General features: G+C 29.5%; 1 protein-coding gene across 3 annotated transcripts in view; it reads left to right on the forward strand.

Moving 5' to 3' along the window:
- The window catches only part of LOC120768512 (dual specificity tyrosine-phosphorylation-regulated kinase 2), a 161807-nt gene extending 149573 nt beyond the window's left edge, over positions 1 to 12234 (forward strand). For all 3 annotated transcript variants that reach the window (XM_040095238.1, XM_040095237.1, XM_040095239.1), the window contains 3 exons: positions 1786 to 1924; positions 2484 to 2655; positions 10607 to 12234. In XM_040095238.1, the coding sequence (XP_039951172.1) occupies positions 1786 to 1924; positions 2484 to 2655; positions 10607 to 11715 (1420 nt within the window). In that variant the 3' untranslated portion in view covers positions 11716 to 12234. The remainder of the gene's footprint in view (positions 1 to 1785; positions 1925 to 2483; positions 2656 to 10606) is intronic.
- Positions 12235 to 16605: the final 4371 nt, after the last annotated feature.

Raw genomic sequence — 16605 nt, forward strand, 5'->3', positions numbered from 1 at the left:
AGTTTATATATTCAATATCGATTAATACGAAATTTATCGATAATTGAAAGTCTTAAAAATAATTTGTCATTAATAACTTCCAGGCTTTGAGCAAAATTTGCCATTTTAAATTCGATGATATTGTCATTTATCGATGAGTTTATCAGTCATCGATAATTAATCGCTTATCGATAAATTTATGGAATACCGATAATGAAATAAACTCTAAAACTTTCTTTTTGATATTCCAGTTTGTGACCAATTTACCATAACTATCGAGTTGTGGTTCGAAAATAATTTTTAAATTTTTCTTTTAAATTCCAATAGAACTAATGCTGAATCTTTTAATAATTACGGTGGAATGTACACTCGATATTTTTTTTATTATCGAAGTGGACTTTTGAAACAGTAAACATTTTTTTACTAAGAACGCATTAACATTTTTTCAAGTATATAAAAAAATACTCATACTCACAGCAACCCAACAGCTGTAAATTTATGCGGCTAAAATAATCCCTAGTATGCAAGTGCTGTGCTACAATTTAATTTTTCCGCCTATAAAAGTATTACTGACTTTCATTGAATTACGCACTTTGAAGTAAAAATACATCTTCTATATCCAAATATACTCGTATATATATACATATGTGCGACACTAGAGATATGTTTCAGAGTATGTAGGTATGTACTAGTTTTTAATTCAATTTGCCGCCACTCTGCTCCGCCACCGCACACACATGTACATATTTACTTTAAAAAGAGTATGATGCCTTTGCTGCCTCTCAAAGTTACGCATACGCCATGCAGACCACAGCGCGGCATCCAACTCTCAGTTGATATGTGTGTGCTTTGAAGCGATTTCAGCTCTTTCACCGCATACTTGGTGGTTTTTGCATTTATAGGCGCAAACACATGCATACATGCATACAAAAATTTGCATAGTGTAAGGCTGTCTATCGTTGATTTCTTATTCCTCTTTGTGTTTGGTTGCTTTTCGTGCAATAAAGATTCATATGCATTGAGTACTGATGCAAATTGGAATTCGCAAATGGGAGTAGTTGGTAGAAGCTCGTTAATATGTGAGTTATATGCAAAGAGTAAGAGTGAAGCTTGGTAGTTGAGATTTTTTTTATATATGCGTATGTATTTCGTTTTTCATGTGTTTGAGTGGATTCTTATTGCAATGACCAGACTTTGTAGTAATAAATTAATAGAGTCAAAAATTAATGAAAAAATTAAAAAAATAATTTAAAATATCAAGAACAAAATTATTTATTATAAATATTATAAATGCCCTAAAAATATATACTTAAATTTAGTTGAGGTAATTAAAAATTAATCAAAAATATTTAAAGAATGATTGAATATAGTTTAAGAAATTAAAAATTAATTTTAAATAATTTAAAATATTTAAAGAATAGAACTAAGGATTAAAAATATGATAATTGCTCCTAAAAAATTATTAAAATAATTGAAATTAGATTTTTGTTTAATTAAAGAAATCAAAAATTAATATAAAATAATTTAAAATATTTAAAGAATAGAACTTTGTACTAGTAATATGACAATCACCCCTATAATATATAATATAACTTAATTAAATTAATTAAAATCAATAAAAAACCAAAATATTAGAAAAAATTAAGTTTATAATTAATCATATATCTATCAGTTATTTGTTATCAATAAGCATTTTTTTACAATTATAAATATTTTTTTCAAACAATAAAAAAATATACAAATTTATATTCATTTTATACACATAAATTAAATCTCTTTACTCTTTCTGTCTCGCTCTCGTTATAGTCTCAATCTCTATGAATTAATCAAGAAGAATAACTACAATGGTTTCAGCATGAGTTTGATCAGACGGTTTTGTAATTCGATTGTCAAATGCTTGCGTCTGCTCTACAAAGAGAATATCATACACTGTGATCTCAAACCGGTGAGTATAAGTATATTTTATAAAATGTTTATATTATTTTTAAAGAAGAGAATAACTCATTAAAAAAATAATAAAATAAATTATTAAAAAAAAACTTTACATAATAAAAAATCATTTATACAATCACAAGGATTCAATTCATACCACTTTCAGCTTATGCGATTCAGCCATGGTTCACTTAGGCTAAGAACATAGTGAGGTGATGAGATAAGCCCAGCGAGGCAATAAGAACACAGAGTTGCATTTGTAATTAAATTTTCGAAAATATTTATTTTTTATTCTTGTGAGCTGAGAAAATGCAACCGACTCATTGGTCCGCAATGTTCTTAGCCTTATTTTAGCAGCCGCCAGATCTTAACTTCATAAGAGTAAAGCATACTTTTATGCGCACATATAGTTTTCTTCTCTCCACATACTTTTCTCATCTCTATATATATTTTTTTTAACTCTGTATATATTTCTGAATTTTATACATTTATCTTGTCTCTATATATGTTTTTGATTTAAATACATATATACATACATATTTCATATCTCTACAAATATTTGTTCCCTTTAGGAGAATATTCTGCTCAAACAACGCGGCAGTAGTTCAATAAAAGTCATCGATTTTGGCAGCTCCTGCTATGTGAGTCGCAAAATTTACACATACATACAGTCACGATTTTATCGCTCACCGGAAGTGATACTGGGATTGCAGTATGGAACCGCTATAGATATGTGGAGCTTAGGTGAGTAATACTTAAGAGAGTTATGGTGTTTAGAAAATGCCTTTTTCAATGCGAAAATTAGAATTTTTTGGGTGGTTTATGAAGAATATTTTCAAAAAAGAAAAGTGATAAGAAACCAAACATTTTTGCAATAATATTTAGTAGAAAATTTTAGAAATTTATTTTATAAAAAAAATTCTAATAAAATTCTAAGATATTCAATAAAATAAGCATATCCTTGCTAAAATTTGCTTTTCTCGAATTTACAGTCAGAAAGTGAGGTTATTTATTTATTTTTTTCTGAATTAGAATTTTTAACCTACATCAACTCATTTCTCTCCACCTTCAAATCTGTTAGTGAAATGTTGACACAGAAACGTGTTAAAATAATATGCATATGCACATTTTCCACTTTCGCTAATGGCATTTATGTGGGTGAGCGCAAATAAAAAATGTTTTTAATATACATAAATACAGTTGCAGCGAGCAGTTGCATATTGGGAAATGAGAAACCGACCTGAATGCATATCAAATCAAAGGTGTTGCAAGAAGCAAGTGGAGGGTTATATGCTATATACATATGTATATGTGTATACAATTTTTATTACATATACATATATATATATATATATATATATATATTTGTGTACCGCTGCCATTATGCACTTAAAGTACTCACACGCACGCACACCTCTAAGTGCATTCAATGGATGCAAGGATAAGTGCATCCCCCACTACAGACACACACACATGCGCAAGTGTGTCTCAAAAATAAATAAATACAAACTCTTGCACAGCGAAAGGTGCTCATGCATGAGAATTTTGCATTTGGCATGGCTCTGCGTACACTTTGTACATTTTTAGACAAAAAAAAAAATATTTTTTCACACTGGTGTTGACAGGCGCGCGAAAAGATTTATATTTTACCTTGATATGGTTGATATTGCAGTAATAAATTATGTATGTAAAAGGAAAAATTGTTTTAGAGAAAATACAAATGCAGCTATTGACAAACGCTAATGGGTTAAAACTATTGCTTTGAACACCTCTGGATGCCTCGGCATACTAATGAGAAAAAATAAATTATTTCTTACGCTTCAAAGTTTACTTTTAATGAAAATTTTAAGGCGATTTTAACTAGTGTGAAAGGACTAGTTTGTAACTAGATCGAAAAAAAAACTAGTTTGGGACTACTTCTTAAAGAATTTCATCACAACTTGAGCGAGAGTACATTTTGTTAATATTTTTTATTACTAGTTTGTAATAGGCTAGTTTGAAACTATACCGAAAATTATGATTTTTCACCTGATACTAGAATAATTTGTGGTCACTATTTGACCAAACCTTACATAGTTTAACGATATCTGTGTATAAGTACTCCGAAAAAACTAGTTCCCCAAAAACTAGTTTACGACTGCTCCGAAAAGAAGTAGTTTCACGTAAAGTGTGTTTTTTAGCGGTGGATGAATAGTACAATTTGTTAAGTTTCGGGAACTTATAGTTTGCATAAAGTTATTGAATAGTTTGGAAAGAACTAGTGTGAAACTACTCAGGAAATAATGATTTTTCAACTAGTACGAGAAAAAGTTGTGTGCCACTAGTAGACGGAAAGTACTTTTTGATTTGGTGTAACACTCTGTGTACATAGTTTATCGACATCTAAAGATAACTAGTTGTGCATGAACTAGTTTGTAACTAGTCTGAAATAAAATTGTTTTTCAATACTACGAAAAAAGCTAGAACAAAATGTTTTGATATTTTTCTAACATAAATCTATTTTAAGCATCTTTTTTAATTTTTTACAAAAAAATCTAAATTACCCTTAACCTCGGAAAATTAAGCTCCAAAAATATATATAAACAATCTGCACCACTTGTCCTTGCGCTTATCTGAGTTCAATATATCATCTCTTTAACCACGACGAGGTCAATCTGCCAACTCAATTCATCTAACACACACATAAATTATTGAAAATGCATACACAGACAAAGGCATAATTTCATTTATAATACAAACTGATGCTAATCTCGACAGCGGAACGCAAAATGTCCTTTCAAAATAGAAGACGTGAGTTTCACCTCATTTTGACCGCAAAGTGATAAATTACAGTGGCTGACAAACAATTTGTAAGGACGCCATTGACAAAAGCAACAGCAATGAAACAAAATAGAGGCTGCAAGCAAAGCTTCGAGTTTATAACACAACAGCAACTAAACAGAAAACCGGATAAATTGCTGTAAATTAAGGTTTAGAGGATAATGAGGGTGTCACCCGAAATTAAAACATATTTATTGGGGGAGTAGAGAGAGCCGAGCAGAGTAGTTAGAATAGAGAGTTGAAAAGATATGAGCAGTTAATACGGGTAGCAAAACAGAAAAGAAAAGCAGTTTGAGGAGAGTTTGCATTATACTACTAACGTTCAATACAACAACACTACCGTTAAATCTGCGAAACTTGGAATTTTGTGTGATCAGTGGTTTGGCAGGCGACTGCAAAGCAATACATCGTCGCTGACAAATTAATTAAAATTTTAACTATACGGAGAAAGTTTCCGCGTTATTGAATTTTGGTGGTAAATTGAAAGATAATTGAAAGTTTTAGCTAATAAATAATGGAAGTATATCAATTTGATGGTTGAAATGAGCGTTTTTATGAATGTATGAATGTGAGAGAAGGCAAAAATGATTAAGCTAAATGCGAAATTGATGACAAATAGGTATTCAAAATGTAATAGCAGAAACTTTTAATGTTCATTTCTGGGATGGAAAACTACTCAAAAATCTTTTAATTTTATTTTTTTTTTGTCTAGAGTATTTTACAAACTAGTTACCAACTAGTTACAACAGGACCACTTGAGTTGAAACGAGATAAAACTATGTAAAAGTCATTTATAAAAAATGATATATAATTATTTTTTCATCCGGACTTTAATTAATAAGTTAATTAAAAATATTTCGAAAGAAGTATTTAAGTCAAGTCTGTCTACTCTTCTTGTTTCGACCTCTTTTTTAAATTGATCAATCAAGTCACAATTTTATGTATACATAAATGATTTGTGACTTTTGATTAAAGATTTTTCTGGTCCAATTAAGACAATTTTATATATATTTGTAAAAGTTTGTGTGTCTATTTGTTAAGTATTTGGTAGCTGTTGTGGCCACTTCAACGTCAAAAAATCAGACAAAAGCCGCTGAATCACTTTCCTCTAGAAAAAAATAAACTGTCCTACTCCTTTAACTTAATGTCTTAAGGTATACATATGAAGTTTTCATACATATAAAAATATATTTGAAGCTACAGGCATGTCATCTCTTCCACTTTCTTACACACTTACAACTTTACATTTCCACCTGGCATAGCTTTTCAATTTATTTTCCTTTCAATTGACGCCAACACGCACTTTAACAATTAGAAATTCCTGGCCAGCACGTTGCAAATCAAGAATATTGTAAAGTGTATCAATATATAAGGAGGAGTTGTTTGTGAGCTGATAAAAATCAAACGCAACAAGTGGCAGAAATAAATTAAGCACAAACACTTTCAATAATCGAAGCAAAAGCGTTTAAGGTATGCCTTTAAAGTCAAGGTGTTTAAATAACTACTATAACGGTAATGCAAACACAATTTCCTGCAACCCTTCCTCTAGCTAGCCTTCATTACTTCCTTCCGCGGCTTCCTACCATAGACACATGCCTTCCGCGTGCTTTCCGTTTGCCATTAATACCCATTCGGTTGAAAGACCATAGACGTGTATATGTATGTGTGTATCGGAGTGTCTGTGTTTGTATGTGAAACAATGCGGCGTGAATGCGCTCAAAGCGCAAAGAAGGCGTTTTTCAAAGCGTATCCGTTCAATTTTCATATAGCACTTGCAAAGCTCACCTCGCAAGCGGTCTTATAGATAAGTGATTGCTCCTGTGCATGTGTGTGTGTGTGTACCGCAAGGTGCCTCGCTAATTTTTTCTATGCTTACTTTCTTGAATGTGTGTGAAAAGTTGCTTGGGAGCGCTTGTGGGAAGCGAAAACAATGTTTGAAGTGAAATCAATGAAAGTAAACACTGATTTTATGGTTTCTCACGCAACTTGAGGGCAAACGGTGCAAAGCGGAAATAGCAAAATCAAGTTAGTGACGTTGATTAAAATATTTGCTTAGAAAGTTTCGCGGTTTGGAGTTTGTTGCAATGGTATAATGTGTAGGATTTCTTATTAAATTTATGTAGTTTCTTTTTACTGGTGTTAAATTATTTCAAAGGAGCCCATACTTACTCTCTTTATTCGGAAAAGTTCTATAAGGGTGATATAACACTGGATGAAGCATAAAAAGAAGCTTAATCAGTTGTAGGTGTGTGCTCTGAGATGTGTTTTTCAGGTAAGGAATATTACAGAAAGTGGTTTACACCCTGGACTTGTTATATTACAGCAGGCTATTAAGTGGTAATGAAAGATATTGAAAGTAATATTATATAGAGTAATTAGTCATGCTACAAAAATTTTACAAACTAGTTACCAAGTTGTATTAGAACCAATTAGTATAATTCGGGGTTATCAATTAACCCAAAAGTATATTATGATATTCAATAATTCAAATATTTAGAGTAATATAGGTAATATAAAAAATATTTGCAAACTAGTTACGAACTAGTTAAAATTGGACCACTTGTCATAAAACGAGAAAAAATATGTTCCATGACAAAAAAATTTAAATAATTTTGTTTTTGGTATTGAAAACTTGTTAAAAGAGTTTCGAAAAAACTCAAACTATTGTAAACTTTTCACATTATTTCAAATGTAATAAAAAAACATTACTAAAACGATATAGCGCGTAGAATAATTCAACTAGATGTCACTGTGTGCAAGTTAGCATTTCTGCAATGAGTTTTGCGCAGTAAGTGGCCAAAAGTTTACAAAATGTTAATTAATACTATTAACAGTTTGGACTGGTTATATTGGAACCAGTTACCAAGTGACGATTACTTATAAAAAAAGTGTGTATATAATGATTTAAATATATAGAGTATTCTAGGCATTTTACAAATTATTTACATTCTAGTTACCAACTAGTTTTAATAGGACCACTTGTCATATAAGGAAAAAAGTATGTAAGTTCTTTACCAACGATTATTTTTTTTTTGTAATTCTTCAGAAGTGAAAATTTGTTAAACGAAGAAGCGCTAACAACTCCAAACTCTTGACTTTAATTCAATAAATTAAATAATGCTTTTATTTTTTCGACCTATTTGTTAATGCCTCAATTCAAATCATAAGGTCGCCATCGCATTTTACTAAAAATAGCTGCCGAATGTCCTTCAAAGTTTCAGTACAAATATTTTGCATTAGCCAAATTGAAAGGAATTTTCAACGACCAGCTTTAAGTATGCACAAACCTTTTTTCATACCCGAAACAAACAATTGAAATTAGAAACTAAAAGCTTTTAAGCGCTGCTGGATATAAATATTGCTACTTATGTAATATGCATATGTATGTATCTACGAAAACGAATTTTGGTATTGGCAATGCCAACCGAAATCATCAGCAGACAACTGTTGGTGTTGCCAAAAAGTTTTTGTTGCTGCACACAATGTAAATTCTGCAAAAAAATCGAAAATGATATCTATACGAAACTTTTCATGCCAAAATTTTGATGGAGAGCAAGCGGTAACGGCATCTCGCTTACTTAAGCAGACACAAAAGCATCTGAGACGCCATTTTGTGTATATGGTATTGTGTGTGTGACTTGCAGTTATCATTTCAGATGCGCACACAGGCAATGAAATTCGCAAATACTTACGTGAAACCCGATTATTGCTATTGTTAGTGCAACTGACAATAATTTGGCAGGGATTTGGAATTTGAGATGCGTCGAAATTGGCTCAATAAGTCTGGTTGAGAGGAGGTACATATGTATATGTATTTGAAGATAGTGATGTTGAAGTACTTTTTTTAAGTAAAAATGAGATTCGAATTTAAATTGAATTATTCAAAAGTTTACTTCTGGTCGAAATCATACAAATAAAAAGCTATTCACCTTCACAAAGTAGCCTACAAAATTTCCTCATATGTAGCTAAGCTGCAAATGAAAGTTGCTCATACGCCCCGTCAACTTGCCTCCATACAATCTTATCCCATATACCGCAATATATGTTTACTACCTTCCCACTGCCGCATATCGACAAAAAGATTGATTACATCTCACAATGCACCAAATGCTGTGGCAGCATTGACCAGTTTGTGGCATCAACAAAACATTCAAAGTCAAGGTCAGCTAAGCACACTTTCGGTATTTTACGGCATTGATTGCTTTGGCTCGTATACAACTAGAGCAGCAAGAGCTAATAAATATTGATATATGAAGGCATGCTTGCATAATTGCAGCTGCAATATTCAGCTATATTGCTCGTCCATTTGTGAGTAAGGGGCATTTTGGCCACTCGTTGGCTGCTCAGACCGAGCTGCAGAAGTTTGACTTGCTATTTACCAGGCCAATTCAGCGTAGCGTTGTATGACAAGACAAATTATAAAAGGTCAAATGGCATCGGTGTAGCAAAAGAGGGAGAGAAGGTATTGCAAAGGTTTTAGAATGGAAAGAGAGGAGGAGTGTAGTTGGTCAAGTGCAGGTATTGAACACTTAAATGCAGAAAAAGTTGTGGCACAGCCATTTTGTTGGGAATAAATGCAAAATGTAAAAAAATTTTAAAAACTTGAAACTTGGACTTTTGTCTTAATTTAGATAAAAAAAATTAAGTTGAAAAAAATTTGCATAAAAACATCTTTTCAAATGATAATAATGATATTTTTTTTATTTTTTTAATTATTTGAATTTGTTTTTTTTTGTAATAAAGTAAAATGATTTATACTTAATAACCAGAAGAAAATTATATTAAAAAAATATATATATAAAAATTCAAAAAAGATTTTAAAAATAATAATTTATGTTTCAAAATTTTAAATACAATTTAATTACTTTTTTATAAAATTTAATTATTTTCCTCAATTTCACATTTGTTATCAATTAATTAATTTTATTTTAACTTGAAACTTGGACTTTTGCCTTAATTTGGGGAATAAAAATTAATTTTTTTATTAAATGTTTTCTTTTATTGAGTTTTTGTTAAAATTTCAAAACATTTTGAGTTCCCAAAATCCAAAAATTCAAAAATATTTATTCTTCACAAATAAATTTTTTTTTTTAATTTTTAGTGTAAGAAATTTTTTTAAAATAGTTTTGTTATTTATTATAATTAATTTTTTTTTATTTTTATAATGTTTTTTTAGTGTCAAAAAATGTTGTGCTTCTAAAATCCAGAAAACTTAAAAAAATTAATTTGTTGAAAATTTAAAAAAAAATTGTTGAAAATTAAAAAAAAAATATTTTTCACAAATGAATTATTTTTTTTTTGTTTTAATTCAATAAAATTAATTTTTTACAAACAAATAATTTTTTTTAATTTCGAGTAAAAGGATTTCTGTTAAATGTATGCATAAATGAAGACATATAATAACTTAGTTACATTTTTAAATTTAAAATTTTTTGTTATTTTTATAAATTTTTTTGTTTTCGTTTCAAAAAGTTTTGTGCTTCTAAAATCCAGAAAACCAAAAAAAAACTTTTTTAATTTTCATAAAATTAAACTTTTGTAACGAATTTTTTTTAAATTTTTTATAAATTTAATTTTTCGAAAATTAAAAAAAAAAATTATTTTTTTGAAAATTAAAAAAAAAATGTTTAATCCGAAAATAATAATGATTTTTTAGCTTTAAGAAATATTTAGAATTTAAAAAAATTTCGATAACAAATTTATTCAAATTTATTCAAATTTAATTATTTTTAATTCGAAAATACATACTAACTATTTTTTAATTTTATGAAAAAATCAAATTTTTTCCTCTATAAATGCTCAAGTTTAAAAAAAAAAATATAATTTTCTATACATTCGTCACTAAACACTTTTCTCTTTCCAAATTTCCTTGCAGGCTGCATCCTTGCCGAGCTCTATACCGGCTTCCCGCTCTTCCCCGGCGAGAATGAAGTCGAGCAATTGGCTTGCATCATGGAAGTGCTCGGTCTGCCGCCGAAAGAACTCATCGCCAACGCCACCCGACGCCGTTTGTTCTTCGATTCGCGCGGCGCACCGCGTTGCACCACCAACTCCAAGGGACGCAAACGTTTGCCCGGCGGCAAATCAATCTCACAGATGCTCTACTGCCAAGATCGTAATTTCATCAATTTCCTGCAACGTTGTCTCGAATGGGATCCCGCGGAGCGCATGACACCCGAAGAAGCGGCACACCACGAATTCCTGCAACCTACCGCCGCCAGTCGTCATCGCAGCTGTCGCATGACAAACTCTTCATCCACAGGCGGTCTCAATAATAGCTCATCACAAAAATCATCCTGCTACAGTTTCACCGAAGTCTCGCCACCCTCAAATGCCACAGCCAGCAACACGACTACCGCCAACAGTGGTGGTGGCGGTGGCGGCGGCAGTGGTAGTGGCAACGGCGGCGCCGTGGTGGCATCCATCACCAGCACCACAGCGGTCAGCAATGCGGCCATCACCACGACAACGAGCAAAGCGACTACGACGACACAATCGCGCAGCAGCGCACTCACACAGCATGCGCACCACGCCAGCTCATCTGGTCATCTGCCCGATATCAAGCTCAGCGCCAGCGACAAGTATAGCAACATGCAAAAGGTGGCCGTGCGCTCGAAGATCACCTCGTCGGTGTCCGATTTGGACTCGGTGCCGCAATATGCCTTGCATCGCAGCATCTACGGCGCCGGTGGACTGACGCATAGCGGCACAGCAGCGCGCAAGCATCTCATCACAAGCGGCACCATAGCCACCAGCTCCAGCAAGTATGGCTTGGGTTTGGGCGCCGGCAGTGGCAGTGGCGGCGGCAGTCATAGCCATCTCATGCATCAGAGCACAACGCTGAGCAATGTGTCGTCGCATCATGGCAACGGTCATGGTAACGCTCACAACGCCGTTGGCGGCGGCAGCGGTGGTGGCGCCAACAGCAACATGTCACACTCACAGTCGACGGGCGACGTGTCGGCAATCTTCGGACGTGCTTGACTTCGCGCGCGACCCACAAAACTTGAGCTCAAAAAATGCAAACTAGTCAATATGGTGGATTTTTGGAGCTAGAAGTGGAAGTAAGCGGCGCCATCGGCGGCAAGTGTTTGGCGGGGGGCGCGTATGCGGTGGACATGCAGTGCTCGAAAAGGAGTTAAGAAATACAATAATTATGACTAGTAGTTTTGTATGTGTGTGTGTGTGTGAGTGTTTGTGTGCGCGCTGAACTTTGTATGCCTTTGTAGGTTGCTCATACGCCCGGGCAAATGGTTTTTGTCAGGCGCAGCGCAGCATATGCCTCATTATGAACACACACAAATATATAATATAATATAATTTCCATACTGAATTTTGCGTAAAATAATTATGACTTGTGTGCATATTGCCAGACTTAAATATACGTTGACTATTAGATAGGCGTGACGGGGCGCTAGGAAAGAAGTTCGAAGCAAAAAAAAAAATTCAGTAAATTAGAATTTTATTTATTAAAAAATAAAATTGAGAAAATTGATCTTATAAAAATTAAAAAAAAAAATTATTTCTGAGCATTAATTTGTTTTCAACAGTTATGATTTAAAATTTAAATGGAAATTTTTTTATTTCTTTCCTTTGTTTAATTTTTTTATTGTAATATACAAAAATTATAAAAAATTACATTATTTTAGATTAATAAAAATTTTGAAAAAAATATTCAAAATTAGTGTCCTTTTTTCTAATTAAAAACTTATCTACGAAAAAAATGTTGAAAAAATTAAATTATATACGAAAAAAATTAATATTCGAACAAAATTAAATTATTAAAAAAAAAAATTAAAATTCGAAAAAAATAATTTTTCGAACAACTTTCCCTGCTTCCTGCTCTCGTCTATTTGACGAACGTTTTTACAATAAAAAATTGTACGTGCACACTTTAGCTATATAATTTGAAGTTATGTATGTTTGTATTTGTATGAGTGTATTGGAAGGAATCTTAATTACATCTATGTATGTATAATAATTATTATTAGTGTATGTAGTTGTTGTAAGTTGCGAATATAGTAAACCATAGTAGTTAGCAAGTGAGTTACAATGAAATATAAACGAAAAATGAAATAAAACAAAATAAAAAATATCTCAGTATAGAAACAAAAAAATATAACATTAATTATTAATAAAAAAAATTATTAAAAAAAGTGTGGAATTAAGAAATTTTAACAAAAAAATTAAAACAGTAATTTTAAGTCTATAAAAATGTGACAACAAATTTTAGTACGTAAACATATTATTAACAAAAAAAATTACAACAACATATAAGAGTTTTTGTGAATTAGTAAAAACAATGAAATAAAAACATTTTACTAAAAATACATAAAATATGTAAAGAAGCATTCAAGCAAAAATATATGCTAAAAAACAACAAAAAAAAACAACAAATAACTGTATGAGAGTAGAGATTTGCGTTTGCCACATGCAACATGGCGTTGCCGCAAAGTAATTGTATATAAGTCAAAGGGTTTTTAGTAATAATTTTAATGCAACTAGATGAAGCAAATGTTAACGCAGTGTTTTGGGTGAATATTTAATTAAGAATCATATAGAAAAAAAATTAATAAAAGTCTTGGCATAAAACTAAAATCTTCCATATTTTTAGTTTCACTGCTTTTAGTAAATTTTTACATAAACTGCCTTTGATTATATGTAAATAAATACAATGACATACCACAAAATACACATATGCTGTCACATAAATGCGTCAAGCATACGATAAAAGTAGTAATAAAGCAAATATAAACTTAAATAAATATCTTAGCATGCATCACAAACTATTCTAGAAGCAAATCCAATAAGGCGTTGGCATATTTTGTAAGAAAGAACAACAAACACTGCTGAAAAAATACATTTCCTGTTTATAAAAATACTTTTAGGCATAAAAAATTTTTTTGGCTTAGAAAACAATGCTAAATTTCAGTGTAATAAAATTTTAATTACTTGAAAAATAAATTTTGGTTGTAAAAAAAATATTTTCGCTTAAAAGCTAATTTTTTTATTTCCTCAAAATTTTAATTTTTTTAATGAAATTAATTGATTTCGCAAAAAAACACTTAATTAAAATATTTTTTTTTAATTAAATTAATTTTTTTAATTATATTAATTATTCTGTTTAATTTTGTTGATTGGATTTCATTTAATTAATTTTTTTAATTATATTAATTATTCTGTTTAATTTTATTGATTGAATTTCATTCATTCATACTTTCTAGCTTTTAGCTCTGCTCTAATTAAAAACATTTTTTTTTAATAATTTTTTAAATAAATTAGATTTTTTTATAATTTTTTTAGTACTCATAAAAAATAATAATTTTTTCCCCTGAATTATTTTTTTATTAAATTAATTAATTACTTTTTTTTAATTTTAAATTTTAATTTTTTTCAAATTAAATAGTTTAATTTTTTATAAATTTAAATAACTTTATTAAACTAATTTTTTTAAATTTTATCAATTAGTTAATTTCGCTAAAAAATTTTAAATTAAATTAATTTTTTTTGCATTATTGAAATTTAATTCTCCATACCATTATATTTAACAATTTTTTAATTCATACTTTCTAGCGCTTAGCTTTGTTCTAACTAAATTTATTATTTTTTTAGCAATTTTTTAAATAGTAATAATTTTCTTTCGAGGTTTTAGCACTCATAAAAAATAATATTTAAAATTTTTTGTTCCTATAGGACAGTTGTAGCATATATAAATTTTTTTTAAATTAAATTCATTCATTTCGCTGAATAAAGTTTCTTGGTTAAGAAAATAATGGTAAATATTAGTGTAAAATAACACACTTGCTTAAAAAATAAAATTTCAGTTGAGCAAAAATTTGAATTAAAATAGATGTTTTTTAAATTAATTTAATTATTTTGACTACAAGTTTTAAAATTTTTGTGTAATGACTTTTTAAATTAAAATTTAATTAAAGTAAATAATTTTCTTTTTAATTCAATTGTTTTAATTAAATTATTTATTTTTTTATTTTGTATTTTCATTTATGGAATTAAACATTTTTCCCATACCGCTTAAAATTTTTTTTAAATTGATACTTTCTAGCTTTTAGTGCGGCTCTAACTGAAAATATTTTTTGAATGACTTTTTTTTAGTAATTTTCATATTTCATATTTAAGTTCTTAGTAAAATCATGTTTCAAAATTTTTGTTCCTAAATTTTTCTTGTATAAATATTTGAACAAAATATAAATATTTCTAAATTGTTTTTGAGAAGTTTATATGACCACAGTGTATATTGCTCCAATGCGTCACATTTTGCTCAACCATGCCAATATTTTTCACGCCTCTGTGACGTCCCGTCATTAAACATATGCTTTTCTCTCTATTTTGCAAACATTTGTTTCATTTTCACTCTACAAGTATATACCGTTAGTTAAAAAATATTTAGCGCATTTTCGCCAACAATATTTATGTAATTTTAGATATGTCACGACGTGTTCGAATTTATCAACTTTAGCTAATGGAAAATAAACATAAATACAACTGCATCAAATAGTGTTAAGCAAATATACATACATACATATATGAAGAATGATTTTGTGAATTATGTTTACAACAGCAAATATGTAAATTAGTTTTAAGCATATATTCAGACTTGCGTCAGTGTAATGTAATATATATGACTTATATATGTATGTAGATACACACATACATAGGCACATGTGAATGTAACTACTACTGCATACACGTGCATTGTATACGTGCGTGTGAATATGTATGCGAACAAATTAATTATTCAATTTACACAATAAACATTATCGAATGAATTTATTAAAATATTAAAAAAATGATAATAATAAATAAATATACACAATTGCGTTTTCATTTGGTTAGGTTTTGGTTAATTATTTAATTATTTTATGGTAGTGATTGTTTCGCTCTTGATTCAGATAGTTTTGGCAGGTAGTATAGGTGTGATATATGTATGTGTATGATGAGTGCTGAAGACGCTATGTGGCGTTGTTCATAAATTTCTCAAATTTTAAAACCAGAAAGGCTCAATTAGCAAAAAAATTATGAATAATTTTTTACAATTTTTTAAAATAATTTTTTTTTATTATGAAAAAATCGAATTATAAAAAAATTAAAATTAACAAAAAGCAAAAATTATTTAAAAACAAATTGAAAAAAAATTGTTAAAAATAATAGATTTAAAAATTATTTATAATAATTACAATAAAATAATAAATATTTTTATAAATTTCTTATATTGATTTTTATTGTAAACAAATATTTATATTTATAAATATAAATTTATATATTTTTTAATTATTATTAATAATTTTTTTAGTATTTATTTTACATATTATAAAATTTTATTTTAAATAAATTTTATTTTTGTTTACTCAGACTTTTTTTAAATTTTTTTATAAGTAATTTTTTGTTGCAAATAAAATATCATATTAACATATTTTTAGAAAAACTCTTTTTGTTTGAAAAAGTGAATTCTTTCCCTTGCCTCATTCAGTTATTTTTTTAACACTTGGCAATTATAGGTTTAATAAAGATATTTAATTTATATAGCATACTTTCAGGCTGCAGAAGATAACCATTCTTTGAATAGGCATTAAATGTCAAAACGAGTTTAAAATTATTGCCTACCTTTAGGCGTAAAATAATTCAAAATGCACGCGGAAGTCAGAAATTTATTAGTATTAATAATAACTGGAACTCTGTTTTCGGGCATTTTTCAAGGCATATATTATTCACAGTATGTACTGTAATTAAGGGCATTTTTTGGGACATATATAAATAGCACTTTAGAAAATATTGTCTTTTTGCTTCATATGGGTAAAAATTGTAAAATCATTTTCAAGACCCCGAAAACGTGAACGATTTTTTGGTTTAAACACA

The sequence above is a fragment of the Bactrocera tryoni genome, chromosome 2 (genome assembly GCF_016617805.1).
Source record: "Bactrocera tryoni isolate S06 chromosome 2, CSIRO_BtryS06_freeze2, whole genome shotgun sequence".
NCBI classification, from domain to species: Eukaryota; Metazoa; Arthropoda; class Insecta; order Diptera; family Tephritidae; genus Bactrocera; species Bactrocera tryoni.